We start from the raw sequence: 27,579 nt of genomic DNA, 5'->3' as shown, positions 1-27,579 counted from the left end.
AAAACATCCCCCAAACCTGTTTGTTCATAGCACTTTTGTCTAAAGCAAGCAATCCTTTGCGTTCCCCGTTTTTCTTTGCAGCCTTTTTCTGACTCGAGGTTTCTGTGTTCCCCATTCCTTGCAGTGACTGCTCCAAGTTCACCTCTGAGCCCTCCAGTGTCTCCCGTGTTCCCACCTCCGGAGCCCTCAAGCAGCAAGAATGGCGAGTGTACCGTTTGCTTTGACAACGAGGTGGACGTGGTGATCTACACCTGTGGACACATGTGCCTCTGCAACACCTGTGGTCTTAAGCTGAAGAAACAACTCAATGCCTGCTGCCCAATCTGCCGACGGGTCATCAAAGACATTATTAAAATCTACCGCCCTTGAACCCCATTTCCAGCCGCCCTGAGGGTGTGTGTGGAGGGGGCGAGGGGGCAGAATGTTGTTACTCATTGCCACAACTTACCGTCACCGCTTATGGGTTATTGTGCTGGTTACAGAGTGGCTCTTTTGTTTATATTTCTGTGTTTTGACCAGTAGGAACCAATCAGGGATAATTAAGTGATCTGGGAAACACTCTGGTCCTTGCAGATGCTGAAGGTACAGCTGCTGAGTGGGAAGAGCTTCATCAAGATGCTGCTCTGCTGGGTTTAAGGTAGGGCGGGGGTGGGGGCTGAGCTCCCCACTCAGCAAAAGAAAATAGACAGTGAACCCCACTTGGGGGAAAGTACTGGAGAAAACAATTGTTTGAATGAATAATAAGTCTGGGCACTTCTCCCCACCATAATCATGGGATATTTACTGAATTGCGCAGTTTAATTACTGAAACAGCACTCAGGCAATTTCAAACAGGGAGGAATGAGAGGGGAAGATTTAACAGAGGCACTGTGGAGTGAAATGGCTCCTGTCATCTTGTAAAAAGAGTGGGGAATAGGCAATGGATGACATTTTCTCCCTTCAAGGCACTTTTTCTCATTTATGGTTCAACAGGGGAAGCAGGTATGAGGAATAGTGAAGAAAAAGCTATCGATGTCCTTGGAACACAGCAAGTAAACAATCCCACTTTCCTTCTTTGTAAGTCACAGATTGAAGCTTCCTGTTGCACTGAGCAACTGCAAAGCACTTCTGTAGCTGGAGAGTGTTGGTAGGAGTAACCCTCTGCATGCACAAGAGAAGCAGCTTCTTGCATGGCGGTTATGAATCGTCACATCAAGTAACCACGCTTAGAACCAAGCTGCAAAGAAAGGAAGCTGATGGGGAATGGTAGGTTTCAAATGTCCAGAGTTCCCACTCTTGAAATTTGTGCAAACAGCTGATGGATGTTTTCCTCTATTACTCCCCAGAGATTTTGTCAGTAAAGTATGCAGCCATGTGGAATCTCTCATTTCTTCCTCTCCAGGAACTTGTCATCTGCTCCACAATAGAAGCATCTTACTGAAATTTAAAAGCCCTTTCATTGGCATTGTTTGTTGGAAAAAGAATTTGCAAGCTATTATTAGATGCTTGGGCTTTTAAGCTAAATGCATTTTGATTGTGGTTATAGGAACCTCTGAACTCTACACTAGCCTGAATGGGATGTGAAATGTCTTGGGGCTTTAGGGGAGAGGTGCCATTCAAGCAATAAAGCCGATTCTCTTTCCTTGCTTAGTCTTTGTGTGGCAGCATCCTGCTACAGTGCACACAACTGTAGTTGCCCATAGGCAACCTGTCCCATTGCCATCTAAAACAGTAGAATTTATTCAGAGCAGGCTTTTTGCTGCTTCCACCTCAATAGAGGCATTCCATTCCATTGTGCAACAGATACTCTAAAGCTGTAATCCTGGTGTTTTATCTGATTTATGAAGAGATCCTAGTGGAGCAGCTTGTAGGACTTCCCAGGGCAGAAATGCTTACTTGTGACCCTTGGGAGCCTGCTAGGAGCCATTCTCAGCCCCAACATATGGCTGCATCCTTTTCCATAAAACAGCTATTCTGAGCCTATGGGCCCCTTCTAGCAGGAAGAAGGCAGTTTTCCTTTTGGGCAGCATACTTTGATATGCTATGCTGTCAATAAGGGAAATGTAAGCCAGTGCAAATTTTAGACATAAATGATAAGGCATGTGGATCCCTTAGGAGGCAAAATAATACATAGTTTAAGGTGGAAGACAGCAATGGCTTTAGAGGGACGAATTCTGTTTAAGGAATACGGAGTGTTTTGTAGACAAAAAAGTGTGCACTAAGCTTTTCATAGTCCTTTGAGCAACATGGTAGTTGTACCTCATTGGGTAGCTGAACCACTCTTCTCCTCTGTCTTTAGTTTAAATGCTTTTCTAACCTTTTGCTCCTGGCAAAGTTGCTGTACTAGCATCGTTTGCAGGCTGCACTGGAAGCCAATGAATGCTAATGGCACAATCCTAGCAGTCTTAAATTGCCACTGGCTACAGTTACATATTGCGTAAGGAAAGGCATCAAACGAGACAAATGAGTTTCCCTGTACTTTAAGGTGCAGATAATATCTTTGTCAACAGGAAAGCCTTGTTTCTTTTCCATTTTAGAGTGGTTTGGGACAACACTGTGTTGCATGATGACTTCCAGTAACTTTACAATAGTTTTGAGTATCCTAATTACCATACGGAAATGTGAAGGGCAGTGAGGTTAGTTTAAAAATGCCATCAGTACTCTATAAACAACTTTTGCCTACATGGAATGCAACTGCTTTGTGATGAGATAAATAACTGAGGCCTCCTAAAACCAAACAGGAGTCCTAGTCAGTGATTAAGAATCTCCATGAGCATTTACATTTAATTTATGCACTGTCAGCTGTAGTCTGTAACCATGGAGGAGACAATTAATAATGCAGATCATGCTATAACTGCACAACATGGGAGGCATTATGCAAGCAGCATTGTTAAAGCAAGTAACACAGCCCATCACAAGATGATGATCTTTGCATTTCTTGACCTCCACAATCAGCTTTTGCTGGTGTCAGCTTCTGACCCTGTTGTGCATGTTAATGATGGGCAGCTGAAAAGTTTAGGGGGCAGAGGAGATGTGATGCTTGAATTGAGAAAGGAAGCAGATTTAACTTGGGCTACTCTAGTTGCACAATATGTTAAAAAGCCGAGAGAAAGGGCAAAGCCACTCAACTGATTTCCATTATTTAATCACCTGCTTAATTAATTGCCATTGTTGGCACTGCTGTCAAGCTCTGTGCACAAAAGGCAGATCCTCCAAAAGTTACTTTTCACCATCCAGCTGTCTTGCTATTTGCTGTTAATATTTCATAGAGATACTTGTGTAAAGCAAAACTTCCTACCTTCTTATTATGAAGCAGAGTCAAGCCAGCAACATGGAAGGGGCTGCCCACTTACTGACATGTGTTCCAAGGGGGTCTTTCCGCTCACTCTATTTCAGGTGCTGCTAGTTGCGCATGACCACAGTGCCAGATGTTTGCCAGGGACAAGGCATGAATATCTTCCTAGCATCTCAATTCCATCCTGCTTACCTAAGATGCCACTGAGCAACACAACTATAAATCAGAGTTAATTTGAATGAGATTTATTTGTCGTAGCTGCCATCACTGCAGGTAGAGCTAAGCTCTGGAGAAGCTTACCAGAAAGAAGTCAACAAATTTACATTTTTGCAGAGACGTAATTCTAAGGAAGGGTGACAATTTTAGTAGTCAGTGGGTTTGCTTTCGGGGTGCTGATCAGTACTGATCACTACCTTCCATTCTACTCTAACTCCCTGTGTAACTTGGGGTTGGATTGTTCCCATCCCCTTTTAAAGTGCTGTAATTCTGGTAAAACTGTCAGCTGCTGTGTCATAGCAAAGCACCCCTGAGCATTGCCCTTGGATACCTTTGGGCTAGAACTAGTTTCCAAACAGCAAGCCTATACACCACATACACCTGGCAGTGAGTCCCATTAGTTTCAATGGAGCTTACTTCTGCATTGACAAGTTGTGCTACAAGCAATCTTGGAAAGGTGTGCCTTTTTACTTCGCTAGCTTCCAACTGCAATGATATTTTGAAAAGAAATTTGTAGACCTATGATAGTTCAAAATAAGTGGAGGAAAGGACATATGGTGTTTAATTCTTTCTGTTGGGAACAGACTGCCCCAAAGGAGCAGCATCTGACATGGGCTTTGTTAGCCAGAGTTAAGTCCACAGCCTAAGTGTTGCTGTGAAGCAGCGTTAATGGACATGCAGCTTTTCTTAGTCCAGTCTCACAAGGAATTCTCAAACTCTGACAGACAACTTTTAGGAAGTAGAGGCTATTTAGCAACTTGTTCTGGCTATTGCTTTTTTGTTTTGTTTTGAGAAAAGTATCTGTTCAGAAGATCTGTTTGTGCCTTATAAGGTGTCTGTGCACTTTTTATCCTTTTTAATGCTACTTTCAAAAATGGAGAGAGAAAAAGACCCTAATAGATGGCTGGTAGTTTTTATAGAATTTTATGTGTTCACCAAGAACTTTGCTCTTTTTTTATATTGGAGTGAAAATTTTATGTTTTAATCGAAACTTTGCTGCCGTCCTCCCCCCCATCTCCTCTTTGTATAAAGCTTTTTAAAAAGTTTTGAGATTTCTGAAACTTCTTGATATTTTTCTGGTTCATGACAGTGATCTGTATATCACATTCTCAAATAAGCCAGATTTTAATCTCTCTGTAATAGAACTTTCAATGCAGATTCTTTGGGGAGGGAAGTTTGCACTTCTCTACATGTTAATACTCCCTAGCATTGTGATCTGTAGTGTGTGTGTGTACGTTTTTTATTTTGTTCTGTTTTACATTAATATAAAATTTTACCTGTTTTATGAAACAAATAAAATGTTGGCTTGTAAATATTCCTACCGGCCTGAAGTAGAAAAAATGATAAAAGCAGAGAGCATGTCTGTTATAGGCTTTAGAAGCAGCTCCTTGCAACCTGAAACTTCTTTGATGGCTCTTGCCCAGACCTTTCACCTTCAATAAACAGGGATTTGCTGCTTAAGTTTGCCTGCACCTGTAGTACCTTTGTTGCCTGTGGTAAAAATCCAATCTATATGCAGGACTACTACTGGTCCTGTTAAGGTGACTTGTTAAACGTTGGGGTGAAAATGAGAACAAATCAAAAGATCAATGGATCCAGGCCAGCATTCAGGTGACCATGCCTCATGACTTTTGCCTAGTCATGTGAGCTGTGGTTAAACCAGGAAGCCACAAATGAAACAGTTTACCATTTTTGTCCAAACTGGAACAATATGGTTACCTGCTTTAGCGACCAACCCAGCATCTGGGTTGAAGTTGATTTGAGATCCTTGATGCTTAGGAGACTTCCTAGTTTAAGCACAGCTTGCACAAAGGGACTCCATACAGATTCAATGGGCTCATTCATATCAGATCACTGTGTAAATCAAGCACCCCGAAACTGCGGCCCTCCAGGTGTTTTGACCTACAACTCCCATGATCCCTAGCTAACAAAACCAGTGTACACATTTCAACAACTCTTGGGAGCAAATAAAAGATCAATGATGGGCAAGCAACCAGAAAAAGTGTGCCTCTCTGCCACAACTAATGTAATTGAGAACACGGCTTGAAAAGCACAATACTTCCATCATTTCCATCCCACTGTGCTGTTGCTCATTCAGGTGGCCCTTACAGCTCTTATTTTCTCAGAGAGAAACAAACAAAAATGGAAGTAAATAATCTAAAACCACTTCTAATGCAACTTGCTTGGTTATTTGGACACAAGCATTGCAGTTAATGCTGTCTGAAAATGGTGGATGCATTTGAATTTCAGTTTAATCATTTTAACAGGTCAAAGTCCCAAGTTGCTGCCAAGAACCTTCTCTTTATCAGGGCTCCAGGGAATTCTGGGTGTGGTGCAATCTGCTCCATGTGCCTCTCCATTGGGAAGGAAGCCAGTGTTGAGACTTGATGGGTTTTTGGGTTATTAAAACCGTAAGGTTGGCTGCCACCCACAGTGCAGCTTGGACTACAGTGAACAGAACACAATGGCTCCCCATTAGCCAGTTCAAGTCCAAGATACTTCCATGCCCTGTGCTTTGCTGTGTGTCAAGCCCAAGCCCAATTTAGGAACAAGGCAAAAGTGGGAGACTTTCAACCAGGTAAAATTTGCAACTGAAGTGCTAGGACAACTGAAGGTGGGGGTTGGTGTGGGAAGCCATACTGCAGTCAGTTGACAATACTAGCCCTGTGGTCCTCACCATGACTTTCACCTCATATACGACAATAAGAAGCCTTTATCTCCTACAATATAACAATGGGTCTGGGCTACCAAATGCCAAGTGGCACTGCCATTCCTTTGGCTCCTAACAGCACAAGGGCAGGATTGTTGAGAGTCAGGCACCCCATATGTAATTATAACCAAGCCTTAAGGCACATGCAAAACTACTCAGCTTTCTGCATTTCCATTTCTGCTACGTTGCTTTTGTGTAATTCATCAGGGACTAACTGAAGAGATCAAAGGCAGCAGCTGAAGACCAGAAATTCACTTCCACCACTGCCTCTAGCTAACAGGTGCTACTCTACAGTTACAAGGCTTAATGCAACGGGGAAAACAAGATTTGGGTAATTGCATTAATAGCACCACATAGTGGTCATTTCAAGCTCAGAATTGCACTAAAGAAGGCTAGAAGCAGGTCATATCCTAAGCACAAAAGGGGCTCCTTATCTTTTCCTTCTGGAACTCAAAACAGTTGCTCCTTTCTTACTGTTGGTAAGTCCAGAATGTTAGGTCCTGGGGTGAGGGGCAAAACAAAGTGATCCCCACTGAATGACTTAACTTCTCTTGGCAGCCGCACAAGCTTTTGATTTGTGCACAAATTTCTAAAGTAGTATATGAGAGACTTATTTCCCCCCTTCAAACAAGCATGTAATTTAATAGCTCCGCAACAACAGGTGGGCTACTCCATAGGATGGCACACATTTAACAAGCAATATAGCCTGGGAGGATGACTCTGAGGAGCTGGGTGAATAGGCTTAGTACTTACCCCTGAATTCAGCTCCCTGTTCTTGAGGTTGGCCTGGAGCAAAGATACTGGATGCCACTGTTGCAGGAACATCTAGACTCCAGCTATAGGCCTTATGACAACCCTCCCTACTGCTTGCCTTCCTGCAAAATGATATTAAGTGGCACAACACTCTTTTTCTGTTCTATAGGGCATAATTTACTGGGCAAATAAAACTGGAAAATCTATCTACATACATACACAGGTGCAAGTGAGAAATGCAGCAAAATGTTGCAGTGTAGAGTTAAGATGCTCCATTCTTTTTTTCTCCCTGCCCCTCCCCCATAGCAGTCCATCAACACTCCATGCCCAGTTAGATGCCCCATCTTCATTGGGCGATTATGAATTCTCCTCCCCCATACACAATGGATGGGATTTACCTAATAAGTACTGTCAGCACAAGTCTTGCATGAGGGCTTCAACTTGCACACACTGGCTCAGAAGGGACGTTTGCCATAGCACAGCATTGAATTCCACCCTATAGCAATACCACCACCCCCGAAAGGGGTAGGGTATTTTGGCAAACCATACAATCACAGCACTGGCATAACAGATTGACTTGCCACCCCGAATCCCCACCTAGCTGTAGAACCATCCTTGCCCCTCACTGCTGTGCTCTGAGGAAGGGGCCCTCCCTCAGGAGTGAGACCTTGTAGCTGAGATAGCCACAGAAATGGCCTCTGCCAACACAGCTTTGGCCACTGATGCTCCAATCAACTGCTGGAGCGCCACCTGCTGCTTCTCTGCAGCAGCTGCACTCCATGGGGGTGGGGGGGAGCAGCCCAGGATAAGCTGGGGACAGCAGCAGGAGCAGGGGACCATTGCAGCTGAGCAGCAGCTGCAGGCAGGCAACCAGCTGCCCAGCCACTATACCCATGGCAAGGCAGAGGTGGTACGTCTGATGCTGTACATTGACCCCACATTCTCACTGAACTTCCCAGCAGTGTCTCACCACCTTTGGATATTCTATCCATGTGTACTACAAAGTTAGGAATGTTGTTGCATACTCACCCAGTTTGGACAGACACTGTTGGAGCTCTTTGCAGTCCAGTTGAGATCCTTTGACACCATCCACGCATTGACTGTTTCACTGATAATTCCTCACTGCAGGCAATTTATGGACAAAGAGGACCTTATGGGACACCACTGCTTACTACCCTTCATTGTGAAAACCTTTGGTGAGGGACTTTTTATTTTCGAACAAGCTTTATAGAACATTTAACAAACCACTTGTATCCTCATTGCTGCTTGAGCATTCAAAGTACTCCAAAAGATTACTGCAACAGGTCTAGCCTTGGCAGAAGCAAGCAGTGTGTGTGTGTGTAATAAATTCAAGCTTCAAATATTGCATTATTCCCATTTCTCTAGCAGGTATGGCAGAGAAGGAAACAGTACAACCTTGGTAAAAACGTAGCTCTGGCAAGATTATACCAAGGGCAAGCAATACCCTTGCTTCTTTTGAGAGACAGATAGAGGCCATTTTCTAGGACTGTGAGGCATTTTATCTGTTAAAACATCATTTGACACGTCAGATAGACAGAATGAAAAAAGCAAAAGTGTTGTAACAATTCTGCTTGAAACCAGTCAAGCTCATTTTTTATTTATTTTCCTAAAAAAAAACCCAACAGCCACCGCCCTTTAATGTTGGAAGTATACATGATTTTTTACACAGGCTACATCTATCATCCTCAGAACCCCCCCCCCCCAATCCCACCCACGGTAAAGTACAGATTGATACAAGTTTACATAATATGAGACATTAAAACAGGCTTCTAATGTTTGCACAGGAAGGCAAGGCCATTTAGGCAGCCTCCCTCTGCCTCCAACATCCCAGTTGCAGGGCTGCAAAGCTGGCTTTGGTAAGCAAAAGGCTGAATATCCTTTATCCCCTTAGAAAAGTTAGTTACCCTGGGATGTGATTTAGTGAGCTTGGTGGAAGGAAAACACAGTATGAGACTGTGGGCAAGTTTCACCTATGTGTCACAGGTAATAATTAGAATGACCCCCCCCCAATTCAGCAAGGGACAGCTTTCCACAGCCTGTGCCATTCAAGATGTTGTTGGGTTACAACTCTAAACATCCCTGACCACTGACCTTGTTTGGGAATTGGAGTCCAACCAGTTCGGGAGAGCACTGGTTGTGGGAGGCTGGCCTAGGACAAAGTACTGAGGGAAGGGTTAAGCTCACCAGCGCTTCTCATGCCCAGCAAGTTAGGTCAGTATTATTGTCTGCATCCCGTGCAATACTAAAAAATGAGGCACAGAGGTGTGTGTGTCATGGGCTGCTTTCAGACACAGCACTATCAGTCCAGGGCCCCTTCTGTGAAGGTTTTGCCAAGGATAGAAAGGTGTGTGGAAGGAGAGCACTGGGACTTGTGAGGAAGCACCTCAAGATCTAGCAAAATGGAAACAAGAAGGGCCCTTGGAACTGAGACCGGGGTGGGTGGGGGAATAAGTAAAGTTGCTTCTCTTCATAGTAATTTTTTAAAAAATATAAAGCGATCTATTTTGGCATCATGTTGCAGTGTTTACTGCCACACACACATATAACCGAACAGAGAAGAGGGAAAAAGCACCTGGGCAGTACAAGTTGAGCTGATATTACAGGATTGCAAATTCTTTACCTATCTGATGACATCACTAGAGCAGTTATCATAGGTTCAGAGCTGGGAGATGCAAGCACAAAAAGTGAATAATCAAATTTCATCTCCCATATAGCACAAAGGATACCTTGCTTACTGGCCATGCAAAGATGAGTGAGACCTATCTAACATAGAGATAACAAACATGGTATCTTAAAGACGTTGCCAGACTACAACTCCCATCAACCCTGATCATTGGTTTAACCGATTTATTAATTAATTCTGGAATACTGATAACTGCTGAATGTTACAAAATACTATAACAGTATACAACAACAAAACAAAAAATAAAATAAAAGTAAAAACACAGTTTTTAAAAAATAAAATACTGCAGTGAACATACAGGTACATAGAGGATACGGTGATGTCTCAGATACCCTGGAACCAGGTTGTTTAGGGCTTTATACGCTTAACAGTAAAATCTTAAATTTGGTCCCGTAAAGCATTTTGCCATCCAGTGCAGTTCCCTCCAGAAGGCAACCCTGGCCATAAGCTGTGACTCCACATTCTGCATCCGTTGCAGCTTCCCAACCAAACACAAGCTCTACACAGAGCACATTGCAGCAATTCCATTGCAAGGGGACCACTGGATGGGCCACTGAAGCTAAGCTATCCCTGTCCGGAAACAGCCATAGCTGGCACACCAGCCAAAACTACCAAGCATTCCAAGGTACTGGAGCCTCCAGTGGCAACAATGGATCAAGCAGCACTCCGACTACATACCTGTCCCTTCAGAGGAAGTGCAACCTCACCTACAGCAGGTAACTGACCTTTATCCTGGACAGTAGGTGCACACACGCACAGGGCCCTGAGTCTTACAAGGATTCAGCTTCAGTTTATCAACCCACCACTGAGTCCAGGCACTGGCTCTGGGCTTGCACACCATACCTGACTCAAATGCCAAAGAGAAAGAGTTGGGTGTCATCAGTTTATCAATGGCAGTTAGCTCCAAATATTCTAATGGCCTCACCCAAAGGCTTCATATAGACATTAAACAGAACTGGGGACAAGCTGGTACCCTTTGGGACCTCTTAACATAACTGCCAGGAAGCTAACAGGCAATCTTCCAGTGCTACTCTCTGAAACAGGCTCTCAAGGTAGGAACGGACCACTGAAGAACATGCCCCCAAGTTCCATCTGTCAGAGCCAGTCCAAGAACACCATAGCGGATGGTATCAAACATCACAGAGATCAAGAAAGGAGTAACATGGTCACACTCCCCCATCCTTCTCTAGACAATGGTATTTTATCAGGGCAACCAAGGCTGATCTGTCTCCAAACCAAGCCAGAATCCAGACTAGAACGGATCTAGATAATTTGCATCCTCAAAAGATGCTTGAAGTTGCTTGAAGCTGGTGATGGGAGTTGTAGCCCAACAACATTTAGGGTACCATGTTGGCTACCGCTGATCTAAGGGATAGACAGAAGAAACACTACAGCACTAAAAGGACAGTACCTGTATCTAAGCTGGGACCAAAGCAACATGCCTTTAGGGAAAATGACATGATGTGAACTTCAAGTGCTGATTTTCAGAAAGCAAAGTTAGGAGATGGACTCCTAAATCCTCCATTTTAAAAAATAACCATTATATAGGAAGATTTATGGCAGTATGCAGATTTAACAAGCCAGCCTTCCCCGAACTGGTACCCTCCAGGTGTCGAGCTGCATGTTCTCACCATCCCTAACCATTAGCCCTACTGGCTGGGGCTCATATGACGGGAATTGTGGTTCAACATCTGGAAGGCACTCAATTGGGGAAGGTTGGCTTAAGTTAAATCTGCATACTACCTGATTAAAGCAGGTAAGTGGGGTTCAGCCCATGGGAGGTCAAACTAGGGAGACTTACACCAATAATACACACATGGGAAGTCACTGACCCTCTCTTTGCCAATGCAAACATGATTATTTATTTTTTTACTGTTAGATCAGCAGTGAATCTATCCAGGTTTATATTTCTGAAAATAAAATCACTGATCCATTGCAGTGATGGTACGGTAAGTTTGAAACATCTAAGACTGAGAGCAGGAGGCTTTTTCACACCCTGGAGATGAATATACATACACATGTATTAAATGAAAGGGGGGCAAAGTACCTGAAGACATATATATTTCCAAATGCACATTTGGTATTTCCTTCTCTGATGCCTCATGACCACTGCTTCAAAATATACATGTGTCGTATTAAGCACAATGTGCTCTGAACCCAGCCCTCCTCTCATGAGAGCCATTTCCATGGCATCACAGAAAACTGCCATGGTCCGTAGTTAAAGAGGCCAGGATCAGACACATGCCTTCCCTCTCAGAGAAGTCAGAACAGCTCACACTGCCCCAATAACTATTGTTTTAGCCTCTCTGCATAACATCCACATTCCCCGCTCTCCACCCTACAAATCAACACATGGGCGAGAAACATGCTTTTTGAAAAGGCTCACACAGGCAAATGGGTAAGGAATAGATAAAATGGGGAGGGGTACAGCAAAACCTCCGTCCCTCGTGAAATCTAGATGTTACTTCCAGGTTGGAAAGCCTTGCAGTATAAATTATTAGCACCCACTGGAGGGCTACCATCCTGGCAGCTGTCATCTACCAGACCTGAGGAATCATGATAGGACAGCACTAGAGATCTACTGGCGTATAGGCGTGAATGCAGCTATGCAATCTGTCCCTGAAGAGGCAGCACTTTGTTCTGCTAGCAATCCTCCTGCCAGGAGGTCTTAGGAGTTATTTGAAACCTTACAGCGGAACAGTATGGATAACCTAATATAATATCTGCTTTATTTACTAAAAGGAGACTATAATACTGGGAGGGGAGCCTATACAAAGAGGTCAGCGCAAGAGACTTCAAAAGAGGCATTAATGTGGGACCTACAGTGGCAGAAGGATTGCTCAAATATGGGGCAAAAGATATACAAGGCTAGAAAGGATCTCTTAGCAGCTACTTGGACAGGCCTTTCCACCTAGGCATATCCCGGAACATCAATTTACTTATTCAGAGGCCTATTAGCATCTGAATAACAGCAAAATGTGGCACATGGAATTTAACAAGGGAACTCAGCACAAACAGCGGCTTTTCAATTTCTCAATTCCATTCATTGGTTAGTGGGACTCACTTCCATTTCCTTACCAAGCTGGAAAAAAAAATAATCTCCCAGGTTTTTACATTCTACCATGTGTGCGTGTGTGCGCAGGCGTTTGGTTTGCTACTGTGTGGTCCAGAACTTGAGAGACAATTTTAAAGAACACTTTTTTTATCAGCCAGCCCTGTGAGGGGCATGTGGACCTAAACCACATGGAGGCTGGGGAAGGGATCAATTGTGTGTGTCTCTCTGTGAATTAACCTATTAAAAAGTATTTAGGGAATGAGCTGCCAAGAGTAGCAACAGTAGCAAAACTACACTAATATGAAGGCCTGTTTCTCTTGCTATTCTTTCTTGGAAATGACACAAGTTGGAATGTATGGTATCCCAGATACTTAAAAAAATAATAATAATAGAGCCAGCCTTATGAAAAACTATAAATAAACTAATTAAATATTTTGATACTAATATGGGGAATGTTGAGCTGCTGCTTAATCTGAAGACAAATGGAGGGGTTTATGGCTTTTTTCTGAGATAATTGGAAGGAATCCAGCCTTCCCAACATGGTGCGCCAGCAAGGACCTTGCAGAACCACCAGCCGCTGCTGTTCTTCTCTCGGACTTCAAACAAGGTCCCTTCTTTAAAGCTGCTGGTTTCTTCATCGCCATCAAAATCTGCCACAGCCACATAGAGGGCTTCTCTGGAGACGTCTGAACTGGTGATGGGGACGGATCCTCTCTCCCTCTCCGCAGGCTTGGGAATTCCCTTTGGGCCTAGGCCGCTTTTCACTTTGGCATCATCTTGGCACGGAGCTGGCAGGAAACCTTTGGCTTTTGGTGGAACCATCATCGGCCTGCCAGGCACAGAGGCAGCTCTCAGTTCAGGCACTTCCCTCTGTGGACCTTTATTTTCTGGAGAGGGGGCAAATGAAGATGCAGGCGATGGTGCGGAGGCTTTCTTGGGAGGAGGCGGCCTCCTGGGTGGTACTATGGGCCGCTGAGGTGGTTCCCTGGAAGCTGGAAAGCTACCCTTGGAATCGGAGCCAAGAGGTACTTTGGATGAAGCAGCCTCCTTGAAGACCTGGCTGTCTGGTCTGGATGGAGGCCTCATCTCCACAGTTGGCCTTTCCTGAGACCGGACGGAAGATTCCACAGGAAGTGCATTGTTACTGAAGGCACTCTCGCTAGCCATGGGGTCCTGATCAGAAGGCTTCTCTTGCGCTTTGGCAGGTCTGAGTTTGCTCCTCAGGTTGCAAATGTCTAGTTTGTCATCTCCCTGAGGGGGATCTGTCCTAGGGGCTGCTGCTGGCTTGGGTCTGACCTGAGGCTTTGATTTCAGGAAAGGGTTGGGGGTCCCGAGGTCAGGCTTGTCCTCCGGGGGCTCAACTTTTGGCTTGGCAGGCTTAACAGTGGGCCGAAGGTTCAGCTTCTTCACCTCTTTGGGAGACACCTTGTGCCCACACTCTAGCCCCATTTCGTTTTTCAGCTGGAACAGTTTCCCCTTCTCTGTTTTGAGCTCCGGCTTCCTGTTGTCCCTTGGAGGGGGGACAGCCTGCTTGGGGGGAATCGCAGGCAAAATCATGCCAGGAGGCTTTGGAGGTGGCCTCTGTTCCAACCGCTGCCTCTCTATCAACTCCTCTTCGGATTTAATTATGGATTCCTTCCTTGGAGGGAGGCTTGGCTTCTCTTCGGCATCCCGGTCACAAATCTCCTCGTACCCCACAGAGAGAGATGCATCACTGATCTCTGGCTGGGAGCCCTTGGAAACCTCCTTCACTTTCCATTTCCCTGCACTGTCTATGTCATTGGGTGGTGCTTCAGGCAGAGGCCTGGACGGCCCAAAGGCTTCTCCATTAGAGCTGCTCTCTGCCATAAGGTCGCCAAGCCGGAGCTGCGCCATTTCATTCGGCAGTGGTGCCAAGAAGTTAGGTCTAGATGCGTTGCTAGTTTTCTTGTACTTGTCAATGAAAGTAGCTGGAGCCCAGCCTTCCTTCTCCTCTATCTGGATGTACCACCAACCACTCAGGTTCTTCTCAATGACCTGCGGAAGGAAAGAGAAACACCATGCCTTAGATCTCTTACCGCACCAGTTGCTTCAACTGCTCACATCAAAGCTGAGGGGGTGACTTAAGAACAGAGGTGGCTAACCCCCAGCCCAAGGATGAAGCCATGCCCCAGCAATTTCTTTTCTGCCTCCCTCCCAATTCTAGGAGCAAAGGTGGTGGTGGAGATTAAGGAAGAGCCTCCACTTTCAAAACCATTTTTTAAAATTGCCATGGAGTCTTTTTTCAGCCTTGAATCTTTTGGCATTTCCTCTTGAAGCTGCAGAAAGCTGTAGCTTCCTTATACAGTGGTACCTCAGGTTACGAACTTAATTCATTCCGGAGGTCCGTTCTTAACCTGAAACTGTTTTTAACCTGAGGTGAGGTACCACTTTAGCTAATGGGGCCTCTTGCTGCCACCGCCATGTGATTTCTGTTCTCATCCTGAAGCAAAGTTCTTAACCCGAGGTACTATTTCTGGGTTAGCGGAGTCTGTAACCTGAAGCATCTGTAACCTGAAGCGTCTGTAACCCGAGGTTCCACTGTATTGCTCTTTAAACTTCTTATATTGTCCTAACCGTGGCCCTTCACTCTGCTTAACAGAATCTTCTGCTATTGAATTTATCTAACTGTCTGAAGGCGAGAATCATTTTTAAGGTCCACAAATAATAACAATAGTTTGGGGATCCCGAGCCATAAGGTGGCTAGATTGGCCTCAGCTAGGCTCAGGGTCTTTTCAGTATTGGCCCCAACTTGGTGGAACGCTCTCTCACAGGATACCAGGGCCCTGCGGGATTTGACATCTTTCCGCAGGGCCTGCAAGACGGAGCTGTTTCGCCTGGCCTTTGGGCTAGACTCAGCCTGACCACTATGTTTTTCCTCCCTTATGGTTTTGATTTGGGGCTGCATTAATTTTTTTTAAAAAAAAATCTGGATTGTATTTTAATCCGCATTTTAATCAATTGTTTTTCTTTCTTTTACGTTTTGTTGTGATCTTGATGTCAGCCGCCCTGAGCCCAGCTCTCGCTGGGGAGGGCGGGGTATAAATAAAATATTGTTGTTGTTGTTGTTATTTATTATTATTATTATTATTATTATTATTATTATTATTATTATTATTATCATCATTATTATCTGTTGCAACAGGAGCCACAGAATGGCTGCAACTCCTTGTTGAGTTAACACTCAGTAACACAACTGGGCTTGTCTCAGTATAATGTATGAAATGGCTGAGGCCCTTGTGCAATACAAAATATAATCATGTACTATTAAACAGGAATAACTCTCTTGCACTGGAACATCCACACATGCATATGTATACAGAGAATCAAAAGTAGAAGACCATCTTCCGAGTCAGCTCTCTTCTCCAAGCAAACGTGCACACAGCACAATAATCCAATTGGCCAAGAAAACTACTTGGCCACTAGGTGTCAGCAATGAGCCATAGATGAGGTACCACCAGCAGAAAACTAAACTCCAAATTTTTAAAAGCTGATACAGCTGATTAGTTAGAACTGGATATGGAACAACTGACTGGTTCAAAATTGGGAAAGGAGTACGACAAGGTTGTATATTGTCTCCCTGATTATTTAACTTATATGCAGAATTCATCATGCGAAAGGCTGGACTAGATGAATCCCAAATCGGAATTAAGATTGCCGGAAGAAATATCAACAACCTCAGATATGCAGATGACACAACCTTGATGGCAGAAAGTGAGGAGGAATTAAAGAACCTTTTAATGAGGGTGAAAGAGGAGAGTGCAAAATATGGTCTGAAGCTCAACATCAAAAAAACCAAGATCATGGCTACTGGTTCCATCACCTCCTGGCAAATAGAATGGGAAGAAATGGAGGCAGTGAGAGATTTTACTTTCTTGGACTCCTTGATCACTGCAGATGGTGACAGCAGTCATGAAATTAAAAGACGCCTGCTTCTTGGGAGAAAAGCAATGACAAACCTAGACAGCATCTTAAAAAGCAGAGACATCACCTTGCCAACAAAGGTCCGTATAGTTAAAGCTATGGTTTTCCCAGTAGTGATGTATGGAAGTGAGAGCTGGACCATAAAGAAGGCTGATCGCCGAAGAATTGATGCTTTTGAATTATGGTGCTGGAGGAGACTCTTGAGAGTCTGTTTCAAGTGTATCTGACGAAGTGTGCATGCACACGAAAGCTCATACCAAAATAAAAACTTAGTTGGTCTTTAAGGTGCTACTGAAGGAATTTTTTTATTTTGCTTCGACTCAGACCTACACGGCTACCTACCTGTAACTAGAAGTAGAGTTGTGTATTTGTTTTTATGGTGTGAATCACTTCAAGATTCTTGATTATAGGTTGCATATATAAAATAAATAAAAAATATTTTTAAAATGTGATTTTAATTGGGGATGAGGAAAGAAAAGGTGGGAGAGAAATGCAATAAATAAATAGTAAGTGGCATGCAAATATTTTAAGCAGATAAGGCAAAAATCTGACAAAGAAAAGCGTGAATGTTTGGGGTGAGCAGGCAGCAGGAGGAGATCACTGCCTGCATTACCAGAAGTTGAAAGATGGTTGCAGTTTCAGCACACATTCCATTCATGGTGGAGAAACAGAGAATACCTCCTTTTTATACTTCTACCTTCTCCCAGTGAAATGGGCTGCTATGCATGTGTGGAGGGAGGAGGGAAAGGTGAGCTCTTCTACACACCTTTTAAAATGGAGCATTATTTCCTTACTCACCGATATAAGGACAGAAATTTGACTCTCATCCCCAGTGCTTTTTTCTGGGGGCAAATGCAGGAGTACGCATACCCTTAAACGTGTTGTGAATCTTTGTACTTTTGTCTATTTACTGTAGGCCTTTTTATTTCCCCCGATTTGAACTGTAAAATGGTGATTTTCTTGAGTCAGAATGAGAGTATGCCTAAACATTTTTTAAAGAAAAAAAAGCACTGCTCATCCCTGTCAATCATCAGCATAAAGCAATTGTATCGGACAACTACTGCAAACACAAAGGATTTAGCATGCGGACCCGTGGAAAGCCCCAAAGGGCATGGAGAAGCGCAGGGCGGGATCCAGCCTCACCTCTACTTTCATTCCTGCTTGGAAACTGATGCCGTCCGGGATGGTAGTCTGGAAGTCAGCAATAGTGTAATACTCCTCTTCCACTTGCGGGGGCACAGGAGGCTTAGGCAGGTTAAGGCCACGGGGCTGTTGCAGAAACAACACACATCAGCCTACTTCTGTCCAAAGACGACAAGGGACAATATACCCCACTGCCCTCCAAGATAGCCCACAAGGAAGGTAGTGTTTGGCAGGCAGGTTCATGTGGCTTCACTGATTTTATAGCTACTGCTGAAAAGCTCATCTTTCAAGAGAGGCCACACAGGATTAAAGATGCTGGAGATGTTTAGCAGGTCTGGGCCTAGAAATGAACTTCCAGACGTCATACTGCTTGCTTCAAAGGGGAGGAGAGACTTAGAAGCTCATGAATTCTTGTGCAGCAGCTCAAATTAAAATTCAGATCTGTAGAGAAGTATTCCCAGCTTCAGCCCTGCTTTGTATGGCTGCTCCTGGGAAAACTATTGCTGAAGAAGCAAAAAAAGAAAAACCCTCACTTTTCCCCAAGGGATCTTCTTACCCTAAGAGGTTTTATTTTAAACTCTCTGTAGACTCTTTAATCAGTGAATATAGTCACTTTCTAATACTAGGATATAAAAGGAATGACTTGGAAAATGGGCCAAGTTTGCTTTAAAAAACGAAATCTATTTCAGGAACATCTATACAGAACATATTTCAACTGCTGACCCTACTAGCTGTCTGTGCTCCAGGGCCTCATGGGGAAGGCAATGTTTCCTTGGTCAATCTCTGAACTTGAGGGGAAAGTTGTATGCACAGAGAAACATATGCATGAGGCTTATAAGCAAAGCTTCCCTTAGTCCATGCTCCTACTCTATATGCACGCAGTGTACATTGTCACATATGGGAGGTAAGTAGGCTGATTTCCAGAGCACCTGTGCTATGGAGACTGCCACACCTGAAGTATATTTTGTGGGTGGCTGCAGCTATTTGCTGGTCAAAAACACAATGGAAGAGGCCTGTGCAGCTACTTCAAAACAGAATACAGCGGTACCTCGACATCTGAACGACTCGACTTCTGAAGGTTTCAACTTCTGAAGTCGACAACCCCGGAAGTCTTTTCACCCCGCGCGCGGTCGTCGCATGTGCAGAAGCACAAAATCGCGCTTCGACAACCGAAGACTTCGACTTATGAAGACGGCCGCAGAACGGATCGTCTTCGTAAGTCGAGGTACCACTGTAAGGTAAAGGTAAAGGGACCCCTGACCATTAGGTCCAGTCGTGACCGACTCTGGGGTTGCGCGCTCATCTCACATTATTGGCCGAGGGAGCCGGCGTATAGCTCCCAGGTCATGTGGCCAGCATGACAAAGCCGCTTCTGGCAAACCAGAGCAGCACATGGAAATGCCGTTTACCTTCCCGCTGTAGCGGTTCCTATTTATCTACTTGCATTTTGACGTGCTTTCGAAGGTTGGCAGGAGCTGGGACCAAGCAACGGGAGCTCACCCCGTCACAGGGATTCGAACCGCCGACCTTCTGATCAGCAAGCCCTAGGCTCAGTGGTTTAACCCACAGTGCCACCTGGGTCCCTACCACTGTAGTATATACTAATTCATAAGGCTAGAGTCCCTTGACAAAAGAAAGCATATCCTGGGGGTTTTAAGCCTCACTCCTGCATCAGCTATCTAAGGTAGAGCCACTGCAAATGTGGATCACAAGGAGGAATATTAGGGAGACTTCTCATGGAATGAATTCTGTGCACGGGTTCCGTTGTACAGGGCATGAATGTAGAAAGGACTATTCCCCCTTTAAATAATGGGGCAATGGCCTGATCCTTGCCAGAGCATTATTCTATCACTTCCATATTCATTCATTCTTTTCTTTTCTTTTTTTTAAGAAGCCAGTTACATATACATACGTGTTTGCACATGTCACATCAATGCCAAAATGCAAAATGCGGCAAGTCAAGCCGTGTCCCTTTCTACCGCCGCTGGTCTATCTTTGTTCTATGTATTTAATAATGCACCAGAAATCCCCAGCTTAAAGCAACTGGGGCCAATACTTACTATTGTGAGATCTCGACGAGGAGGGGGTCTCTGTCTCATCTTTGGTGACTCTGCCAAGAAAATATTTCATTGTGATTAAAGGATATAAAAACATGTTTCAAAATGTGATACTTAAGAAGAACTAACAAGACCCCACCAGTCCAGTCTGAGGGGGAAAAGAGCAAGAGGGAAAGAGAGACTGTGTGAGTAGATATATTATAGAGAGGGAGGGGTGGAAGGGTCTTCACACACAAACCTACACTAAAATCCTGAACAGCACGCCCCACTGGATGCATAATGCCCAAACAACTGCCACCAAGTCTGAGAAATGCTTCATTTGGGTAGCAGCGGAAGTAGGATGCAATACAAACATACACTAGAAAGGATTCCAAAATGTAATGGTGTTGTTGCAGCTACTCTTGAGTAAGGACGCCCAAGTCTGTGCTTGTCTTTAAGAGTTTTATTGTGCATAGTATTTACAGTGCAGAGATAGCAGAAAACATGACCTCCCAGTCACTTGCAGAATCCGGGAGTGGACGTTTCCTGTTGCGTGACCAGCATAAGAGTTTGGGCACCCCGAAACGCCTCCTCCCGACCTTACGTTTAGTGGTGTGCCTTAATTCGGGCGCCAGAAGGGGCTGCCTGTTCCCCTCCACCTGTTGGTCAGAGCAGGGGCTCTCCAACATCACTGAGCCTTGCCACCTCCATACCGCTAACTTCCTCATTTCCCCCACCTGACCCACTGCTGCTGCTCTCACTGGGCGAAGATCTGGTCAACAGGATGGGGGGAGGGTCCCTGTAGGAAGGTCCCCTGACACAAAATTTACTGTCAGCTTTCCTGACCCGACCCAAATAACCCCAATTCTTCCCATTATAATTTTCAAGAAGCCACAAAACTCAAGAGCCATGAAGACCTTCCTGCACCGCACCAGGCTAGAACTGCCTACAAAGAACCCCAAACTTTTGTTCATTGCACACAACTTACTTCGCCTAAAGTCCACATTTGGCAATGGGCGACCCTCAAACCTTCCATCTCTTTGGTTGTTCGGCCCATCCTTGTCTCGGCCTGTCGAGTTCTGCTGCCGGGAGATTCCGTCCAGGTCTAGTGCATAGGAGTGGGCAGAAGTGGCAGATCCCAGTTTTGGAGCAAGCATGTCACCGCTCCCCTTTTTCAGGTATGATGCTGGGGCCCAGCCCTCCTGACCCTGATACCTGCAGCAATATGAACAGTCAAATTATTTAGACTTCTGTCTTGTTCTTATCACAGCTACAAATTCTCAGGCACAGCCAGCCTGATTCATAGCAGTTCTTGAGAGGCACAGAAAGGGTTCTAAATCAACATTCTGAGAAAGCAGACTGATCAATACAGATCCTCCCCCCCCCCCATTTCATTCTTCCATTATCTGAGAGATACACTCTTGAGTATCTTTCAAGACCCCATACCTTCACAATTATGAATGTTTGCTTATTGTTGATTAAGCTGGTTTATCTCCCATCTTTCCATACAGATGCCCAAGGTGGCTGTACCTCATGGGGGGGGGGAGGGTTATATACTGGCAGTATGCTGTGTTGTAATAACCAGTCTCCAGATGTGGAATAGATTATGGCATACAGGGACAGCAAGACTAATCTGGAACACAGGAGTCTCCAACCCATTATGGGGTACATCACGGGCACAGAGGAAGACCCTCTGATCATTTGTTACCTGTGAATTACCTGCCTTCTAGAAATGCATTGGAGTATTCCAATGTAGCGAGTCCAGAATCCTTTCTGCTTACTTTGAAGCAGCATGACAAATGTCACAGAGTCTAGTGGGCCTGCCTAAGGGCCACATCACATATTGCAAAATCGACAGGTACATATTTGTAGACCATAACGTATCAGCTGTGTCCCTCAAATGCAAGGATGAGGGAACCTGTGGCCCTCCAGATGTTGCTAGCCTACAATTCCCATAATCCTTGACCACTGGCCATGAGGCTGGTGGGAGATGGATGTTAAGAGCATCTGGAGGGACCAAGGCTGCCCCACTTCTGCTATATTGTGTAGAGGCAAACTGTGTACTCTCACCACCCGGGGGTGGGTGGAATTTTTTCAGCCTACACCCCCCTTCTGGGAAACCACAGGCAAAAGCAGCCAGAGCAGCAAATGCAAAATTTGCTGTTTGTACATTAGATTAGTTTTTACACACTCACACATCCCTTTCCATCCAGGCACATTCTAGCCAGGCAAAAAACACTCAAGGAGGGTGCAAAGCAGGACTGCTGAGGGCTGTGTGACCTTGGGAAAACCCTGAGGGCCAGATAGGCCTAGAGGCGAGGGCCTCATTTGGCCCCTGGACCTGAGGTTCCTCATCCCTAATGCATACACTGTATATACATAGAGATCTAGGGCCAATCACATCTCTCTGTGGCACATAAGCACAATGTAAAAAAGAAGGTATAACAGGAAACAACACCGGGGCATGGGGTAATAACAGGTGCATCTACTTTTCTGTCACATGCAAAGCAATTCAACTCTTGGTGTTTTCAGTTCTTATACAAAGGTCACCACTTTTCCAGTGTGCCGTTTGTCTTTTTTTTCTTACATCAAAACCATTAAAAGAAAAAGAAAAACCCAAAACAAAACAATAGTCCTAAACTTTAACCGTGACTCAGAAACCACATCCACCAAGGACATCTGCCAGAGAGGAGGGACTGGTGCCAGCCACAGGGAAATGCCACCTTAGTGGCCAGAGGCAAAGATGCTAGGATCAGATGACGCCAGCTGCTGCGCCTTTAATAGACTCGAGATTCTTTGAAGCAAATTTCCTCAGTTTAAAATGTCAACACACATTCTTTTTTCCTGGTGTAGTGGTTGCCAATGCTGCAGGTTCATTGGAAGGTTACGAAAATCAAAGCCTGTTTTCTGCTTTACCTCGACACACACTTTGTCAGTGTCAGCCCAGCCTCAAGACTTACAACTAATGTAGTCAGAAGAGATCTCTAGCTGACCAACCAAGGGTTAGATCATAGTCATCAAGGCATCCTTTTTTTGTGCTTAGTTTGCCCATTATTTCTGCTTGAGTTGTGTTATGGCCCTGATCAATATGGCTGTAGCTGCCTTGTAAACAGGATGTTGTATTTTTGCCCCATCTGAAGAACACATACATTTTCAATTGCAAATGTGAACCATATTTTAGCTGTCCCGTTACAAGGCTGGTGGATACAGTTGATTCTCAAGTGGTGAACAAAGCTGTACTAAATACTTCAAAAATCTATAGCCAGAAATGTTTATTATTAGAGAAAAACAAACCAAAACCAAACAGCAGCCTCTTTAGGCAACACAGATGCAAAAATCTGATGGATGGTTGACTTGTTCAACAGCAGAGTGGACAATTGAGAGAGATGCTTTGATTTAGGAGCAAGAAATATACCAGGCAAAAGGGAGAGAAAGATGGGAGACCTTCCCCCTTAATTTAGGGGTAGCTGGAGGATTTCACTCATCACTGCAGTTTCATTATGTTGGAGTCAGAAGTGTAGAAATGAGTCTCTTACGAAAAGTAGGCACTAAAATAATGCACATTTTTTTGCATCTAATGAACCAACCTGTGCACCATCCAGCACTTTCAACTGCAGTCATTGTGTCAGTGCTGTGTGTGTTGGTTTGGTTTAAAGCAGAGACTGTGTGATAAACACATTTTACCACTAAAAGGAAGTAAGTGCCCTTAACTGCAAAGACAACTGCAGCAGCATGCAGTTTAAGACAAAAAAGGAGCATGATTCAGGGCATTCTCTACAACCCCTTCCCCCAACTCAACCGTTCGAGTACCTTTTCCCCCTATGCATTACAGCATCTTTTAAGGTGAGGTTTTTTTTAAATAGCCAAAGAACCCACCTCTTTGCACCCACCATTTTGTGATATGAAAATGTAGCTTCAGTGGCACATCATGCCTTGTTACTTTTTGGATGGTTTCCTTCACATGTTTCCGAAACCCTCAAATATGTTAGCGGGACCACCTTATGTACCAGAATGTGTCAATGAGATTCTCAGGGCATCTCATTGTCCCATTTGCCGAGGCAACATGCCATCTGTTCATAAGTTAAAGTATTGCCCCTGTGTGTCCACTCCTCTTCCTCAAAGAGCTTGTGTTACCGAATTTTTATCTCCCAGAAACAGAGCAAAATGCCACAAAATGCGTTCCTCTACATCAGTCATTGTTGGCGCTTTGTGTGTCTTAACCTGATCTTTCCTTCTGTCCCTTCCTGGATGGAAGCTACCCTCTCCTAAGGGTACTTTGCAAGAGACAGAGATAAACATCATTGGGTTTTAGTACACAAGACTGCAGTAATTTAAAAAAAGTAGCTTGCCCCTTATATTTGGGCACGCCTGCCTTCCATTGATTCTTCTTCATTAACCCTGAATGAAAGGTACCTGATCTTCCACCATCCTTCCAGATTTTTCTGGATCACCTCCACAATAGCCCCTTTGTCCAGGTTCATTTCATCTTGGTCCCGAGCAGTGTAGGGGTAAATGACCATATACTTCTCCTCTGTTGGGAGCAAAAGAGAAGAGAAGAAAACAAAACTTGTTAGGAGTCCCTGTTTTGAAAACTCTTCAAACTTTATTTAAGTCTAGCACTCTGAACTGGATTGCATGGCATAGGAAGGTCGGTGATCGGGTTTATCACACACCGGGGTCGAGAGCCTATCCACCTGACACAAGCTTCCAAAAATCTAGTCACATCACTTGTAATACCCTCCCCGCAAGTCTAATGAACCCTATCTGCCCTTGCCTGGTGCTTGACAACCTCTCTGTTTTTCCAATCGAAGACAGGCAGCCGTCATAGGTAGTCAGTGGAAATGAGGTGGGCTGCGTATGCCAGGCTTGTCAGGGGTGGGGTGTGGGGTGTTGCACAGTCCTGTTCTAAAAAGAATCTGCTTTTCCATTAGCCCTAAGTGTCCAATACCAAACACCTTAAGCATCAGTTCCGATGTTGTTTCAGCAGCTTTGTCTGGGTGCACAAGTGTTCATTTGAGTGCTCCACTCACATGAGCACTGTAACATCAGAGACTCACAGGTAGCTTCTCCTGTGCAATTAAAGAGACCATGCTCCTCCCATGTTATAGCACTCAAGGAACCACGCCACTCCAATAAGCAGCTATTTCACAGCTCCTGCAAAAACTCCACTGGTTCCAAGATTGCATCCCATTCGCATCCTCTGTTTCTCCTCGCCTGGGGCCATGCTGCCACTGTCAAGTTCTCTTGTAAAAACAATGGGCTTACTTGATTTCTGCCCCTGTTACCATGACAACCATTCCCTATCTCTTATATCAGAGATAACCAAGGTGGTAGCTTCCAAAGGTTGTCAGACTGCAGCAACTCTCATATTCTCTAACCATTGGTCATGCTGGCTAAGCCCAAGGCTACAGGTTAGCTGCCACTGCCTTACATCCTCCCTAATACCAGACTGTGGGTAAAGTTACAGGGGTGTGTGCATTATGCCAACACCAGAGCCATAAGACTGTTAATCAATTTCCAGTGAAATCAATTTCCAGGGAAAGGAAGCAGCAGCTAGCTAAGACTAGGCAGAAGAACCTGATATAACTAAAATCATAACTGTGACAACTCTACAGAAAGCAAGAAATCCAAACACACACACACAGCCTGCATTACCGACAGATAACAACAATGCTTTTGTTGCTTGCTTTCCCTATGCCCAAGTGATGTCCGCTAGTCTGCCTCAGCAAGACTGCCATTGGCATTCAATACTCATCTGCAGCCTATACTGTGTCTCCATTTCTAGAAATGCCTCGTGCAGAGCCAGGAATCAGTTTCACAGCTAGTTTAATGATATCTCTGGCAAGAAGAGCTGATACAACATGCACAGTCCTTTCGACTTACAGAACTGCAGTATATGAGCTCATCCACACTTCAGTTTGCGCTGCCACTTTCTCCAGGAAAAGCCACTCTTTACTGCTGATTCAGAGCAGGTTTTTCATGGACTGATGTTTCCTCCGAATCAGTTGCGAAGTGCAGCTTTCCCAGGGGAAGTGGTGGGGCAAGCGGTAAACCACTCAGACCCATGCTTTCTGGGCATGGGACAAGCAAAGTGCAGACAAGCACTTGGTTAGACTAACATAACCTTGAACTGCCAACTTCACGATGAGGTACATCAGTGGATGTATGTGTCCACTTGAAATGCCTGAGCACACAACCAACATGCTCCACACTGTAAAGGTAAAGGTACCCCTGACCATTAGGTCCAGTCGCGAACAACTCTGGGGTTGCAGCACTCGTCTCGTTCTATAGGCTGAGGGAACGAGCGTTTGTCCGTAGAAGTTTCCGGGTCATGTGGCCAGCATGACTAAGCCACTTCTGGTGAAACCAGAGCAACGCAAGGAAACACCATTTACTTTCCCGCCGGAGCGGTACCTATTTATCTACTTGCACTTTGACGTGCTTTCGAACTGCTAGGTTGGCAGGAGCTGGAACCGAACAACGGGAGCTCACCCCGTCGCGGGGATTCGAACTGCCGACCTTCTGATCGGCAAGCGCTGTGGTCTAAACCACAGATCACCCGTGTCCCTGCTCCACACTGTACTTCCTGACAAATCAGAAGCACATCAGCAGAGCATCAAACAGATGTCATGGCATCAGGATGCAACAGGAATTATAAGGAACACAGCCAAAGCACAAAAACTCTCTGAGATGTGGCCGATTACATCCAGCAGGTCTGTGCCAGTCTTTGTTTTCCTCCTAGATCAGGGGGAGGCAACCTAAGGGCCGTGGGCCGAATGTGGCCCAATCGCCTTCTCAATCCGGCCCGTGGACGGTCCGGGAATCTGCATGTTTTTACATGAGTAGAATGTGTCCTTTTATTTAAAATGCATCTCTGGGTTATCTGTGGGGCATAGGAATCCGTTCATCCCCCCCAAAAATAATAGTTTGGCCCACCACGTGGTCTGAGGGATGGTAGCCCGGCCCATGGCTGAAAAAGGTTGCTGACCCCTGTTCTAGATTTAAGATAAGCTAGAAACACAGTGCAAGAAGCAAATGTCTGAATCAACTAAGGGCAACCAGACAAGACATAAAATGTATCTTCATATTTAACATGCTAGTGTGTGTTTATTAATTGCATCAGCCGGACGTGTGTGTGTGTGTGTGTGTGTGTGTGTGTGTGTGTGTGAGAGAGAGAGAGAGAGAGAGAGAGAGAGAGAGAGAGAGAGAGAGAGAGAATTTATAGGCTCACAGCATGGAGGAAGAATTTAGACCTTGCATACACATACCCTTGCAGTCTTGAGGAAAATCCTCTTTTGAAAGGTGGTATTTGCTTTGGGAGAGAAATGTCTCCGAGAACAAATACTGACTTCTGAGGTTTTCCTCAAGACCATAACAGGGGGAACAAAGAGAAAAATTCTCTCACCATGCCAGCTGTGAGCCCAGTAATTATCATCCCACCCAATGCAATTTGCATTTTTTAGCACTTGCAAGTTGAATGTAAAGGAGCATTTAACATCCTCTCTAGTCTGGCTGCGAGCAATGCACAGAAGAGTAGAACTTCTAAATCATGAGGCATTGACACATTAAGTATCAGAAGCAGGAGAAAGAGGGGCGGGTGGGGGGTTAACATATATGACCAGCAAAGCACACAAGGAAATATGAAGGGTGGATTCCCAGTGAATAAGTAATATATTACATGCAACAAGGCATGCAAACACCACAATGGGTAGCACATGCAGAAACGGGGAGGAGACAAATGTCCAA

General features: G+C 44.8%; 2 protein-coding genes across 7 annotated transcripts in view; one reads left to right on the top strand and one right to left on the bottom strand.

The window, feature by feature from the left end:
- NEURL1B (neuralized E3 ubiquitin protein ligase 1B) overlaps positions 1-4,807 on the top strand; it is a 197,852-nt gene extending 193,045 nt beyond the window's left edge. For both annotated transcript variants that reach the window (XM_035105296.3, XM_035105297.3), the window contains exon 5: positions 125-4,807. In XM_035105296.3, coding sequence (XP_034961187.1) covers positions 125-369 — 245 coding nt within the window. In that variant the 3' untranslated portion in view covers positions 370-4,807. The remainder of the gene's footprint in view (positions 1-124) is intronic.
- SH3PXD2B (SH3 and PX domains 2B) overlaps positions 3,355-27,579 on the bottom strand; it is a 128,486-nt gene continuing 104,261 nt past the window's right edge. For all 5 annotated transcript variants that reach the window (XM_088661842.1, XM_088661843.1, XM_035105293.3 and 2 more), the window contains 5 exons: positions 24,247-24,364; positions 20,822-21,048; positions 19,858-19,907; positions 17,798-17,923; positions 3,355-14,728 (listed from right to left, as the gene is read on the bottom strand). In XM_088661842.1, the coding sequence (XP_088517968.1) occupies positions 13,205-14,728; positions 17,798-17,923; positions 19,858-19,907; positions 20,822-21,048; positions 24,247-24,364 (2,045 nt within the window). In that variant the 3' untranslated portion in view covers positions 3,355-13,204. The remainder of the gene's footprint in view (positions 14,729-17,797; positions 17,924-19,857; positions 19,908-20,821; positions 21,049-24,246; positions 24,365-27,579) is intronic.

This window comes from Zootoca vivipara, chromosome 2, assembly GCF_965207765.1.
Source record: "Zootoca vivipara chromosome 2, rZooViv2.hap1.1, whole genome shotgun sequence".
NCBI lineage: Eukaryota > Metazoa > Chordata > Lepidosauria > Squamata > Lacertidae > Zootoca > Zootoca vivipara.
This window is presented reverse-complemented; position numbering and strand designations above follow the sequence as displayed.